The sequence below is a fragment of the Gopherus flavomarginatus genome, chromosome 6 (genome assembly GCF_025201925.1).
Source record: "Gopherus flavomarginatus isolate rGopFla2 chromosome 6, rGopFla2.mat.asm, whole genome shotgun sequence".
Lineage (NCBI taxonomy): Eukaryota > Metazoa > Chordata > Testudines > Testudinidae > Gopherus > Gopherus flavomarginatus.
The window spans coordinates 97624215-97639483 of NC_066622.1; the positions used below are offsets into that span (position 1 = coordinate 97624215).

A 15269-nucleotide genomic window follows, 5' to 3' on the forward strand; every position below is an offset into this window, starting at 1 on the left:
GCCATTTCCCTTTTCAGAGGCACTGCTGTGTCCAGCTAGGTCTCTGCTGGGAACTAGATGCCTTCTATGTTAAATCTGATGTGCAGTACAGCCTGGGCAAGGTTGAGAGTTCAAGGAAACAAAGTGGAAGTGGCTACAGTGAAGCACTGGACCTTGTAAAAGGTACAGGGAGCAGGGATGCACCTGGGTGTTGGATGGTTAGTAAGGTGGCCAGGGTCTGGTTATGGTGTGTGATGGCAAGGGGAACACTAGAACCAGAGTTTAGAGAAGTCAGTTTGCCCATCTGTGACAGTGAGGAGATTGATGAAGCCAGCCTCTCAGAGCTTCAGCCACAAGGGAAGGTCAGTGTGGGAGTTGGACTGGTATTGGAGTGGCAAGCTCTCTCCAGCCCACACTGGCCACCCAAGTTAAGTTCCAGTCCAACTCTTCCTTCCCTCTAATAGCTGGAACACCAGTGAGGTCTTCTCCCAGAAGTGACTGACAAGTGCAGATGGGGATGGATAGGAGTGTTGGAAAGCCATTGCCGAGTAGTGGGCTGGAAAGGGCCTGTAGAGATGGCAGGACAAGAGTGCGGGTGGTGAAACCAAGACTAAATTTTCCTAGAAATAAGACTGGCTGGAGCCAAACCCACCTGGAATTGAAACAGAAATAAGGAACAAACCACATTTCATTTTTTATTAGACTAGGAAATATAATTTATTGCATAAAAATTACTTTGTTACAATAGGAATGCTAAACTTTATTTACAGTTCTTAGTTTACAGAATAAACAGATTTGTGTTTAGAGGATGCTGTGAAACTCATCCCCTGGACATATAAATATGCAAACAGAATGCAGAGCAAGAGAATGGACGCTCTCAACAAGAGAAACAGCTGATTTTTTTCAATGAGACTATGAAATGCCTGCCCAGTACCACAAAGCTGCTGTCCTGCTTTGTGTGATCATAACGTAGTGCATCTCCAAGGGACAGAGATACACACACATATGACCAAAGGAGAAGGCAGCATGTACAGTACTTGGACACTCTGACCCAGTGATCCGAGTGCCACATACACTATAATCCCATGATCCAAGCGAGACGGAGTCAGAGAAGGGGCCACAACACACGCACATTGGAGAGAAGCAAATACCTTCCCTTCCCTTCCCACACACACACACACACACCTCCCTAGATCAGAAAGACTAAGAAACGCATGCACACACACACATACACACAGTGATCTGAGAGAAAGAAAAGCACATACACAGACATTCTGGTTCTGTATTCAGAGAGAAGGGGACACAAACACACATTGATCTCCTGATCTCACCCACACACTGATCTGAGAGTGAGACAAACACACTGTGATCCTTTAATGAGAGAGAGAGAGAGAGAGAGAGAGGGTCAGACACACTGACAATCTACACCTGTCTTCCAAGAGCAGAGCATTTAGGATAAATTTCATGGATACCACTGAATTTCTAAGAAAATAAACAATGACAGGTTATTTACGGTAGCTTTGAAAATGTTAAAATGTCTGTGTATTAGCTGAGTGCTTTATCACTTCCTACATTACTTCCCATATTTGCTTATTTTGTTCAGATTACAAGCAAAATTTCAACAAATCAGATTATGAAATGGAGTCACACAGACTGGTAGAACTCTCTCTATATTACAACCATATTCAACTCCCACCAAAATCAACAGGAGTCTATTCACTGACTTTAAGGGGAACTGGATCAGTCCCTCAGTTTCTAGCCAAGTCTACACAACACATTGAAAATCCTGTTGATGTAATAACACAAAGAAATGTCAGATAAGCTTGGAGCTCTCCTCCCAACGCAGTCCCCAGCATTGGGAAATGGGATTGTGATAGGAGGTTAGGTTTGTCAAACTTCCTGAATACTGTGCAGTCACACTGTTTGCTTTAAGAGGTTTTGTTTGTTTTTCAAAAAACAGCCACATAAAAATATTTTCAGCTACATTGGAGCATTTGATCTATCCAAGTAGTCAGTTCTGAGTCTTAATGAAACTTTTAAATCATCTAAGATATACATCCAAAACTTTGGATACATATCCAGATCTGTATATTACCTACAGATATATACAGGTTTCCAGGTTTTAGCGTCTTTTTGCAATTAAAAAAGGGGAAAGTGAAATTTAATATACTTATTTAATGCACATTTTGAGTGTGAAACAAAAGATGTTTCTGTTTGCAAATTACACTAATGACACTGAAATTCACAGCACAAGTGTACACCTAGGAGAAAATGGCTGAAGTGCTGGCAAAGAAACTCTTTATACAAGGACTTCTGAAGAAAACAGATTGTGTTTTCACCATAAAAATGGTCCCAGTATTTAAAAACGAAAAACCCAGAATTGCTTCCATCTGACTAATCAGGCAAGAAGGTACAGCCGCTCCTACATGTAGGCAAGGCTCCAAGCTCTGAGACTGTCCTTTTCAATCGAGTTTCAAGACTGACTGGAGCTGATTTGTTCTGCCACTGTATGGTACCTCTGTACAATGAATCCATCCATTCCCAATGTGGGTATTTAAGTAGATGAACAAGTATTGCCAGTGTTCTCCCCTGTGGGTCCCTTTTCCTACTGTCTGCTGTCAATTTGGAAGCATTAGAGATGGAAACAGGCTTCCAAGTACTCGTGTGCCAAGGAATTAAACAACTGGAAGTTTAGATCCTGACGAAATACCAAACTACCTCATAAGAGCAATGTCTTCTTTTGTTATGCACTGGCTCCCTGAGTTTGTGTTTACTTTTTCTTTAGCTATGTAACTATACCACAGATGGTGGACTGGAGGGAGCAGAATGGGGAAATGCATGATGGGAAGCTCACTGTATTCGGCAGTTTTAAATTACTGGCCACAAAGACCTTGTGGTGAGTGCATTGGGCGTTTCAGAGCAGATGCAGTAGCACCACAATATAATGCTGTGTTGTTTGTGTCATGACATGTTTATCCTGGAGGACAAACTTTTAAGAGGCAGCAACCAGAGTAAAATATTTCCATTTGTGGCTATTCAAAGTACCCTTCAGAATATTTTTCCTTCATTAAAATACCACATCCTGGAGATGAAACTTATGTTGCGTTCATGGATACCTCTTAACTAAAATCAGCTTTGTTATGCAACCAACCATCACTTCATCAGAGCACTTTTAATTTAGGAAAGAAAGGAACTGCTAAGTTCAAAGAGAGAGAACCACTGAGCTCCATGCCTCACCTTTTCTCAATTTCTCCATTACTCCTACTTATATCTGCTTGTGCCACCCTAAATAGTTCATCTTCCCCTCTCTGGCGATTACACCCCTCAAATATGTGTAGATTTATACACCCTTTAGTCAAGTTTGACATATTATGGGCCAGATCTTCAACTGATGTAGCTCCAAGGGAGACAATTTACACCAGCTTGTCTACACATGGAGTTATTCAGGTATAGTTACTGCACTTTAAATTCACACCCTGGTTTAATCCAAATTCATTTTATTAAGTGTAGACAAGTCCCAAGGGGTCGGTTCTTAGTTCTCAATCTTTTCTCAGTCAGTCCCTCCATCAAACGCCTAATCATTTTTATTGCCCTTCTCCTATCTCCTTACAGTTGGATCAAGGTATTTCTGGTACTGTTGCACTGAAGACTGCATGCAGTATGCCATAGCGGTAGCACTACGACCTCATGACTCAATGCTGACTGCATATGCCGTTGTGTTGCATTGATAATTTTTGCTGCCACACAGTTCTGCAAATGTCTAAGTTGCAGTGTTTTCTTTTTTCCCCCACCTCACAATTTCATTTAGCATTAGTGCCTGCCAGGTTTCTCTTTCCCAATGAGTTTGTGTTTCAGATGATCTTTTTCTGCAGATAAAACAGCTGCATTTTCCAATTTTAATCTCATACTGCTATCTTCAGACAGTGTTTCCAATCTCACTGGGTCCCCTTTGTATTAGTTCTCTTTCTTCACTGGTATTTGCAACACATTCTAGTTTTGTATCACCTATGAATTTCATTAACGTGCTGTATGCTCTCTCTTACAGATCACTGACCACTGCACAACCATGCCAAACTCCTCTCTCACTTGCTGCACTACTGTTTATGGTCTCTCGGCCAGTGTTCAGGACAAGCATATTTCAATTAATTTATCAAAGTAAGATTTTGCAAAACATTGTATCAAAAGATGGATTTGATTATGAGGACTTTAAAATGATGTGGTCTTCAAACTAACCTCGATATCCCAGGCCACTGGACCTTGCTTTGTAAAAATAACCCCTTCTCACTCAACACTCCTCCCAGCAGGAACCACTTGTTTAAAGTGCCAAAATATAGATTTAGGAGCCTAACTGTAGGCTCCCATTTTTTACAGTCTTGGCTTATGGATGGTGGCATGTTGCTGTGTGTTAGTCCACAACTGTATCAGCGAGTGTGTGTATTTACATTGTTGATATGAAGGTCTATTTACCTTAACAAGTCTCTTTCTTTCCCAAATGTCCTAAAAGAATTTCCCCCTAAAATACAGATCTTAAATACTTTGGGCTCCAAAATCTGACCCACCTGAGAATTGTAATAATCTGATGGAGGCTGTCCTATAGATGCTAACTAGCTTTTAATGAATTCACCACTGTGTGAAAGCACTAACCTTCCCTCCTAAATAACCCACATAAGAGAAGAAAAACCAAACAAACCAACCGCTACTGTAGCCTCTTGTCCTTCCCTTGATGGCTGTGCTGGGCGTTTAGTGAGTTTTCTAACAAAGGAAACTCCCAGAGCTGTACTGATTGCATAGGAACTAGGAAAAGGCCCATTACCAGTAATGCTCATCTTTAGTTTTAATCATCTCACATTTGAGGGTGTCTACTGTGTCTTCTGGGAGAGACTTCCACACTCCAACAATGAATACATTTTTCCCTGATATGCAGCTGAAAAAGTGTCCTTTGTTCATTATCATTCCATTGAAATGACGGCACTGGTGCACACAAAAAGAAGCTAATGCTCTGAAGCCACATTCTTCTCTCTGATTCAAACAGAGATGAGATGGGATTGGGAGGGAATGATCCCTGAAAAGAGGGGGGAGAAGGTTGTGAGAGGTTTCAGCTTCTGTAACAATGCTGAGGACTTTAGTTGCCATTTGAAGAAAACCATGAAAAGAGCAACAATGTCCCTTTAACCTTGTTACCAGAAATGGGGTTTGTTCTTCTGTTAGCTGGTTGCTTAAGTGGCCTCTTTGCATTGTGCTACAGCCATAAGGGAGAGGGCTCAGCTTGTCCTTTCTCTGCCACGTGGATCTCTAGGCACTTAACCAATCTGACTTCAGCAAAGGTCCAGAGATATGGAAACAAGTGTTCTTGACTTTTTGTGTGTGTGTTTTCATTACTAATTCTCGCAAGTGTCTTACTTTAAATCTCTCTCTCTCTCTCTCTCTCACATTCTCATGTAACGCAGACTGATGCTCTTGCTCACACACAAAAGACTTAATGTTTTTGTTTTTTTAAAAAGGACTCATCCAAAGATCTGGATAATAAATTATTTGCGTTTCCTAAGAAACTGGTTTTTTTCCTTTTTTTCCCCTTAATAAGCTGTCTGAAGCATTTGACAGAAGTAAGCAGTTTGGCTAGATTGTACTCAAGTCTTCTAAGCATAAATGCCATTAAAGAAGAACAACAAAGGTGGAGAGGGAGAAGAAAGCCCTCCAAAATGAAACAAAAATAAACCTCAACCCTGACTCTAGAAGCCCTATATTCCTGCATGCTATGGCGGAAGCAGCTGCTCACTTCCACCAATGACTGTCATCATGGTCACCAAAGATGCACTGCTCTTGCGCTGCACTCCAGAGAATGGCCAGGAGGAGGAGAGCCTGTTTAACACTTGGATTGCTTGTAAACAGTGTGGTTGGATCTCTAAGGCGGATAGTGACTTGGTGAGGGAGGAGTGGGAGAAGGAGTTTGCCTTCACCCCTTATTGTTAGCTACAGATCAGAAACCCACCAGACACAAAGTAGAAACTGGCCCCGTTCCCACAACCCTTCCCCACCAGTTCAGGAAAGGCTGTTCCCTATTTTCTTCCTCCTCCTTCTCTCCCCCCTCCACTCTGTCTCTCTCATCCATTGCCTGAAGACTATCAGCTACTTGAAAGTAACATCAGCAGTCCCCTTCTGTTGCCATGACAACCAGCATCTCGCTCTTGCCCATCTCTTCCAAGGCACTAGCCAGGGTATTGAGATCACCATCATCTTGGTGCTGGGCTTCCCATAAGTCCAGGATCACCCCAGTTGGGCTGGCTTTGGTGGCAAAGTAGTTCAGATACCTGTGAATGAAGAGAGAGAGAAAGATGTGTCTAACTTTACACATTTACCCTATTGGTATGGTCTGAAGGCAGCAGAAAGGGGTGTTGGGAAAGGAGGTCAGGGTATTAGACTCTGGAGCAAATCTGGGTAATTCTCTCTGATGTGCACTGGGATGGAAATGCCATAATTGAAATTCAGGGCTCCTCGGGGCATCATCTACATTTCTTATACAGCACTGATGCAGAAAACATTCATGGAAAAGCAAGGCATATTTTATTTTATTAAAATTACAAATGCTCTCTCTACCCCTGTCCCCAAAGTGAGATCCTAAAACAGAACAGCCCAAGAGCCATCAAGGTCCCTGGCCGGAGGCACTTGCTTTGCACAATCATGGCAGAATTTTAAGAATGTTCAGCCAGTCCAGGATCTAACTGGATGCACATCACGCCAGGTTCTATAGTATGAATCGAAGGGGGGAAAGCACCATTCAAACCCCACAGGGAATATCAACTTCCCCACCCTCCAGGTCTCAAGGCATTGTGGCTGAGCGGAAGGAGCACAGCATTGGGAATCAGAAACTCGCGAGCTCTAATTCTCTCTCAAGTACTGAATCACTGTGTACCATTGTAGAAATTGTTTAACTCTCTGTGCCTAAGCTCCCCATCTGTAAAGCAGAGATAATAGCACAGCCCTACCTCACACAGGGGTTTCAAAGATAAACTAGTTCCTGAATGTACATCGAGTGCTACACAGTGTTATTTCTGAGTCACCAGTGCTTCATTTTTGTGTCTTCTTTCACATACTATTCCTTCCCTCTCCCTTCCCTCATAAGCCCATTATCATTCTCGATGCTTGCCGGCTTCGTGTCATCAGAGAAACAGCGCTGGATTCCCAAAGTGCTATACTTGGGGGCTGCAAAGCCCTGAGAGGCTTCTGTGTTGTTAGTCAGACACTCTCCTCAAGGCTTGTGCAAGATAATCACTTTCCAAGGTTGCTCTTTGAGACTTAGCAATGCTGTAAGAGCGCCTTCTGGGGGCTGGAGCAAATCCACTCTCTCAGACTGTTTCTGATAAATGTAAAACAATGGGTACTAAACGCCCAGCACATAATCATGCTGGAGGATTCTCTGCACCTTTAAACCATGATTTGAGGACTTCAATAGCTCAGACATAGGTCAGGGGTTTGTTACAGGAGTGGGTGGGTGAGATTCAGTGGCCTGCGTTGTGCAGGAGGTCGGACTAGACGATCATAATGGTCCCTTCTGATCTTAAAGTCTATGATTCTATTATTCTACACCTGGGTCACACCTGCCCCCCACTCTGCCTCAGAGGAGAACGTGTGGAGAGTGCACAGTAACAAGGAAATATAAAACTCTGTTTTCCCAAATGACAGGTGTGAGGCAGGAAGGTGAGAGCCAAGCATCTAGTGCTATACAGTGAACTGAAACCCACCGATCCATGGAAAGTTTCTGAGCAAGAAGTCTCCAGTCATTTCCTCTTGAATTGGGGGCATCAAGGCTGTTGCAGATTTTCTGCCGGATGGATAGCGGGATCTTGAAGGCATAGGGTCCCAGCTGGGTAGTCACAGCACTGCCATGGTGTGAGCAGAAGGCATCAAAGGAGCTGGCATTCTGGGAGAAAAAACATTTCAGAATGCTTTAAGAAAAAAGATTTCAATGGAAAACTCCTCCCTTATCAGCCTGCACTGCATCCCCCCTTGTCACTTTACCCTGCCCACAATTCAGGGTCTGTGCATTCCTGCCCAAGAGCAGGAATGATTGTGTTTCTTTATGTGGAATTTCAGCAGTGCTTTCAAAAACTATCCAGCAGCAAAGATAACTTGGGATCACAGAGAGACTCAAACAGACCACAAAAAAAAAAAAAAAGATTGGGACAGGGAAAGAGAGATACAAGATGGTAACATTCACTAAAATGCATTCGGCATGGATGTCTAAGAACAAAAACAAAAAGAGAGAGGTGGATAACATGCCACAAAAAATAACAGTGAAGCAGCTAGTTCTTAGTGACACCAAGCTCTTCCCCCGAGGGTCCCTTCAGTGAACCCAGTCGGAAGCAGCCTCCAAATATCAGTGCATGTGGCTAAACAATTTGGAGCAGAGCCAGCAGCATCAGAGCACATTTTCAGGGCTGCACAAATATTAAAGCCCTGAAATTCCCAGTGACTCTTCCAAATGCACTGGCTACCAAAGCCCAGCCCTTGGCCTCTTCATTCACTCCCATCTTATTGGTTAGCGCACAGTTTCACCTGGCTGTGAGAGGGGACAGTGCCAACTGGCATTTTAGTGCCATCCCCAAAACAGACTCTGGGAAACAGAACTTGTACACAGCAGAGGTTATGTGCTATTATTTCGTGATCCACAGGTTGACTGTTCTAGGGGTTGCTCATGTACCAAAAATCAATGTCTCATCGATATTTTCAAAAGCAGGGTAACAAATTCTTAGCCCCTTTGCTGTTACTGCCAGAATTTGCTGGTATCTCAGCAATAGCTGTAACTGGATGATCATTCAATTCAGTGGGCTTTTCTCTGTACCTCTCACTTACACCACACATATCAGCACTCACTCTATTGACATCAACAGAATTACACTGGGGGAAAACTCAGAGCAAAATCAGCCCCGGGAGTTCAGATTAATAACCTCAGAAGAGATATCATCAGACCCTGCTCCTTCCTCTGCCCTCCCAGCTATAACTATGAGTGAGCACGGCCTCCCTGCTCTCTTCCCCTTCTCTTTGCTCACCTCTCCGAGTGTAGCATGCAGCTGGAATATCTGCCCTTCCCCTTCCACCTGCCGGACGCAGATCTTGCAGGTGAGCTCTGTGGAAGCCAGGCTGTATCTCTCCAGGGTGAAGGTGCAGTGCAGGGCCCTCTGGCTGCCACTCCAGATGTGATAAAAGGGGATTTCCTGTCCCAGCAGATTAGTTCAGTAGAATGTTACACAAATCTCAACAACTCTTCGTAAATACAGGAAGGGCTTCCTAACTAAAACCCATTGGGTTTTTTCGTATTTGAAATTATTTATTTTTATTATTTAAGTGGTAATTTTTTTAAATGCCTCCCAAAAAGGTTCTAGGTGCCTGACAATTAACTGTACAACAACCATAATAATGACCACACAGCTCTGTAAATACCGTATAGATTTGCTTTTAAGTCATATTCTAGATTTCCCAGCTTCTACTTTGACTGGCAGGAGATAGGGATCATTCTGTGCTGACAACTGGCAGGGTGGGACATGGAAAGCTGATGGCAGCTGGGTCACTGTCTATGCTGGGACCCTGAGTCTAATATGGTAAGTGAAAATTCCCCTGCTGCCTTCTCCTTCCCTTAGAACAGTGGTTCTCAACCTGGAGTAAGTGTACCCCTGGGGGAACACAGAGGTCTTCCAGGGGGTACATCAACTCATCTAAATTTGCCTAGTTTTACAACAGACTATATAAAACCCCCTAGAGAAGTCAGTACAAGCTGTATTTTTATGTCTAATTTTGTAAGCAAGTAGTTTCTAAGTGAGGTGAAACTTGGGGTACACAGGACAAATCAGACTTCTGAAAGGAGTACAGTAGTCTGGAAAGATTGAGAGCCACTGCCTTAGAAGACAGCCTGAGAGAGCAGAGAGCTGTATCACTCTCTTAGCAGACAATCACGGGTAGATGGGGAAGCCCTAAATCTTGACTAGATAAGCAAGTGAGTAGGCAAGGTGCTGGATTTCTAGATCTCAATAGTCTGAACACTACTTACTTATCACAATCGAAGGCATGATCACAGATCTATATCAGGTCACGTAAAGCATAATCTAAACATACTTTAGCACCTGGATTGCTGCTGGCATTCAAATATTGATATTATATATACACACACACACACAAACACACACAGTACATATACACTGTCATTCATGTGTTATTGCTTAATTATGTATGAGTGAGCATGACACATGGGTCCCTGTGTGACTGGGTGTTCTCTTCTACAAACAGATGGATGAATAATTGCTTCATAGCTGTTGTTTCTATAGGGACCATTTTAGTAAAGTTTCCCTTTTGGGGGCACCTTCGGATCATTCTGCCCTGTCCTTCCCCTTCTCCCCAACCTCTGCACTAGCACCTAACGTTCCAGTGTACTGCTACACATGAAAATTCCATGTGACTCATATTACCACTTGGCCACCCACCTGGTATTTAGCCAGCAGCTTGCTCTTCCACAGCGAGTGGGGGATATCATGGATGGAGAGGCGTAGGTTGTGATAACTGTCTTTAAAGAGTAGTGGCTTGGGTTCCTCTATCAGGGAGCCACCCAGAGTCTTTTCCAGTTCGAGCACTTCCTATGGGGCAGACAAAGGATGGGAAGCCATGACATCAAAAGTCACTACTATCAGGTGGAGCACATGAGTTTTTTAAGGCAGCGTTATGTCAATGCAGGGTCCACACTGTTCAATGAACTCTGCCAAAAAACTTAACGAAGTCTCAAAACAACAACATGCAAGTTTAGTATTTTTTGAAGATACTGTATTGACATAATGGATAGTGGTTGGTGCTGCAACGCAAGCCAACCAACCAGAGTTGAAATGACAAGAATGACACCAAGTTTAGCCCCAGTCATCAGCAAAACACAGGGAAATTCAAATCCACGGTGTGACATGTCTCTTAAGAATTACAACTGTTGCACAGGTGCAATGATAAAACAAGAGTGCAGCATCCTGCACTAAAGCGATATTTTAACATATAACAGAGTAGGCAATGCTTACAGCCCTTGCTGTGCTTCCCACAGGGCCTTCTTCAGGGTAAGTTACAGCTCTTCATCAGGGAAGATCATTTGAAAGTTACTCAGACTCTACAAAACACACTCTCTCTAAGCTAGACCCCAATGAATTAACATATTTTTAAATGAATTTTTTGCTGATGAAATGTGCCATATTGACAACCTTGGAGAATAAATTCTTCCACTTATCCAAAGAAGAGCTACAACAGTGCAAGCTTCCAGATACCGTCTGGGCAATATAACTAAATCCTGGCTCAGAGGATCACCTCGAAGTGGGAGATGGGAATTCAGTTTTCTCCCTCATTCCATTCTTGGCCTGTCTGCTAAGGAGCTATGATAGTTCGTTGTGTGATGTTGACACCTGTTCACCAGAAACTGGACTGAGTCCATCAACTCATTCCATAGAGGCCATCAAACAGACATCAGATGGGAACAACTTTCAGCCACTACCATCCTGATTTGGATTTGAGTAACCTAGATGTGAAAGTCTGTGCATCCTCACAAGTCACCGCGTGGATATTTTAGAATCTGAAAACAGAACGATGCTGGTTGTGATACAAAAGTTAATGAGACAGCACACCACACAGCGAGGCCAGAAACATTGTTTCGGCTTTGGACGTTGGAACCTGCCGTATTTTTCAGGTAATCTGAAGGTCTGTATTTCATAAATATGTGCAGGTGGGTAACTTTAACAAGTGTGCGTATGCCACCAGTGTTAATAGCACTGCTCTGCTTCAACAGCAACCCAAATCACAATAGTTATTTTCAGTTCAAGAGACAACTGCTGGTTTCTAGCATGTTCTTTTTTCATCACCACTTTATATTTTATTTTACCAGTGTAAGACAATGTTGTTTTTATAAGAAAAATAAGATCCAATAAGATTGCCAAGCGTGGAACCCCATCTAGAGAGATCACAATAAGGGTAAGAAAGTAACACAGGAAATAAATGGAACAAGCATAAAGGTCCCAAGGCACCCACATTAAGAGTTGATTTATAAGAACTAAGTTTAATATTATTAATTAATTAATTTATTATTATTATTATATACCACAGAGAGACAGACAAGGAATCCTCGAGTAGAAATAGGGAAATGTCTGTAAGCCAGGGACAGTGGGAGCTGTGGTGAACTGAGTATTATCATGGTATTATCAATTTAGGGTTGATTAGCACAGGAAGGAGAGAAAATCTTCCAGCAGTGACAACAACATAAGCCCTTGTGTAATCTCTGCAGAAAGAAGGCACACAATATCAGCTATGAAACACCCTCCCTTCCCCTCGATGTTTCCTCCTAGGACCATGGAAAATGTTATGGCTGATCTCTGGGGAACACAGTAAACATGCTTATTATTTAACTTTGATCATTTTTCACAGGGTTGCATCAGGTTGTTTTCTCCCTGGAGCCAGACCTTTCCGAGAGACACCACACAGCATCTTGCATGCCAGCATGACCACATTTGGAAGCAATGGCAGGAGCAGGCTGAAGCAATTTGTAGCCCAAATACGGAAACTGAGGCAGCTGGAAGAGCAGTATTCGTAAGTAAACTTACATGCACAGCAAGATTGATATTAACCAGTTACTGTGAGTCAGAGTCACAACTGGTGTAAACCACCAGTCAATGGAGCTGTGCTGATTTACACCAGCTGGTGGTCTGGCCCTATATATTTAGAAATTTGCACAAGGACTAACAAACTTGTGGGCTGGTGACCTACTCAAAGCATAGTTCAGGTAACAGATCACTTCATGATTCCAAAGGATTATACCAGCTCTGGATCAAGAACAGCAGATAAACCTACCTGAAAATCTCTGATGAATATATTGTCTAACGTTAGTGCTGGGCTAACGAAAATGGATTTATGTCTGTTGTCCATTGGGACTGCCAGGCTCTAAGCTAGTTTGCTTTCCCCTGTCATGGAGCAGAACATGCTCACAGTTAATCAGTGTTTTTCCCTGCAGTCTTAGGATGAGAAAGAGCTGGAGAGTGACAAGATGTTCAGAGTTCAAAAAAGAAACACTTTTATAGCTTAGTGGTTATTCATTATTTGCTCTATGGTGAAACGATCTTATGAATCCACAGGTACTAAAACGGGGCTGGAGATAGAAAAATGTGACAGTGGAGGGTTGCTTACTCATGACCTCAAACTCTCAGGCAGCATTACCTTCAGTGCATCTGGTGTGTCCTCCAGGCAGTACACTTTGAGGCTGTATTCTAATGAGGTGCATACGGTAGGTGCAAAGATAGCCAGCTGGAGTCTCTTGATGGCTGACCTGGAGTAGGACTCTCCCACAAAAACATAGGTGCCAAGCTGGTCTAGTAAAACATGGCAAGACTTAGGCTCAAGCTGGCAGTAGCAGGGAGTGTTCATGGTCTCCTCATCCAGGGTCACAACTTCCTAAAGGCAGAGATTAAAAACAAAGGTTCCTGGTCAGCCCTTTTGCTCCAAAGTAATTTGTTTGGCATAGGCACTGAAAACTTTCCACTCATCATTCACCATGGCACTTTCTGTAGTGCTGCAGCAAGCTAGCATGAGAACAGTTGTGAGGTTTCCACACAAACAGCACTCCATCCCTGCAGTAAACCTGACAACCAACCCCTTCCCACTCCCACCCCAATCTGAACTCCTATCCTTTCCCTGATAGTAAAGATTCCTCAAAAGGCTATGACTGGAATTGCTGTGACCTGCTCTGCAGCCTGCATTTCCACACATCCTCCAGCGTCTCCTGCTGACTGAGGCGGAGCTCTGTGATGACATTTTGTTTCCATTGTATTATTAAAGTGCACATTACCTCCCAGTTTCCTTGGTGGGATTGTGTTTTCAGCTGGAAAATCCAGTCTGAGGAGTGGATGTCCGCACAATGGGGGATGGTGAGAATGACTGGACGACACAAGAGCAACCCAGTGGGTCCACAGGTCACCATGGGACTCAATACTGTCTGCGTGCCTTCTGAAGGTAAGCTAGAGGGGATGAATAAACACATGCAGAAAATATTTAGCCTATGCCAGCCAAGTCATGCACCTGAAGAAAGAAGGCCAGCCTGCACAGTGCTGACATGTGCTGCTCAAAACTGAGGAGAGGGGCAACTTGGCATCCTCTAAACTTAATGGGCCTGATTCCCACACTGTGGGACCAGCAGAGTTACAACCATATGTCATGGAGTGGAGAATCAGCTCTACTGTGGTTAAAGACACTGGGGTTCCTGTGTAGATGACAATGAGCAATTACTGGCAATCGAACTACTGTGTTTGCTACCAGGAGTTCTGCTGGCCTACGGAAATACTGTAGAAGAGCTAGCCAGAGAGCTGTTTGGCAGAGGACACATACTGAACACTGGCCAGACAAGTGGCCAAAAGACTCCAAGTTTGTAGTGTAGCCATTGCTTCTGGAATCTTCACTGCCTTCATGAGAGGCCCAGGTTCTGCACAGAAATCCCCTGACAGTGGGTCACAAAACAAATACAAGTGGCAAAAGAACTCATTCTGCACCGTATTAGCAAACTGCACAGCAAGACACACTGCTTTCCCTCCTCTTCCCTATGTCGCCAGAAATAGTCTCTGCATCTTTGAGTGCAGAAGTAAAAAACCCTTATCCGTTATTTACTAAGCCCCAGAGAAAATGCTCGATGATCTACAAAGCTCAGAGGAAGACATAGTAGCTGACTCAAAGTGCTCACAATCACACATACACAGCAATCCAATTCAGACACAGAATGCACCAGGTGAAATTTACCACAACGAAGCAATGCTTTTTTATTGTTAACGATGGGAAAAATAAATTCTTCTTTGTTTGGCAGCTAGAATTGAGAAGCTTAGTGGAAGAAATGCTTTAAGGATGGATTTGAATGAAGCAAAGGTAGATGCTCACCCCAGAAAGGAAGGAAAGGTGTTCCAGGTGTAAAAGGCACAGTTGAAGAAGCTGTGAAGAGGAGGATAGGAAAAGAGACAGTGGAGTGTGTCTAGGCATGATGCCTGGTCCAAGTAAGAAGTCAGGGAGAGAGTAGCAGGAAATGAGAGCTGAGATGCAGGAGGGAATTCAGATATGCTATCTCCTTCAGGTGGTAGTTACGGTGATGGCAGACTGCAGCACGCTATACAGTACATTCTACTTACAGTGTGTTTTCTGCCTTGTTGATGATCAGGTACATTTCGTAGAACTTCCCCTGTGGGATTGCTCCATGAGGCACCAGCAGACTCACTCCTAGGGGAAAGAAAAAAAGGGAAATAATGAATGAA

At 43.4% G+C, this 15269-nt stretch overlaps 1 protein-coding gene across 3 annotated transcripts in view; it reads right to left on the reverse strand.

Annotated features, from left to right (window-relative positions):
- Positions 1-692: 692 nt before the first annotated feature.
- UNC5B (unc-5 netrin receptor B) overlaps positions 693-15269 on the reverse strand; it is a 149613-nt gene continuing 135036 nt past the window's right edge. For all 3 annotated transcript variants that reach the window (XM_050959334.1, XM_050959335.1, XM_050959333.1), the window contains 7 exons: positions 15147-15234; positions 13826-13994; positions 13198-13431; positions 10452-10601; positions 9027-9191; positions 7719-7897; positions 693-6287 (listed from right to left, as the gene is read on the reverse strand). In XM_050959334.1, the coding sequence (XP_050815291.1) occupies positions 6122-6287; positions 7719-7897; positions 9027-9191; positions 10452-10601; positions 13198-13431; positions 13826-13994; positions 15147-15234 (1151 nt within the window). In that variant the 3' untranslated portion in view covers positions 693-6121. The remainder of the gene's footprint in view (positions 6288-7718; positions 7898-9026; positions 9192-10451; positions 10602-13197; positions 13432-13825; positions 13995-15146; positions 15235-15269) is intronic.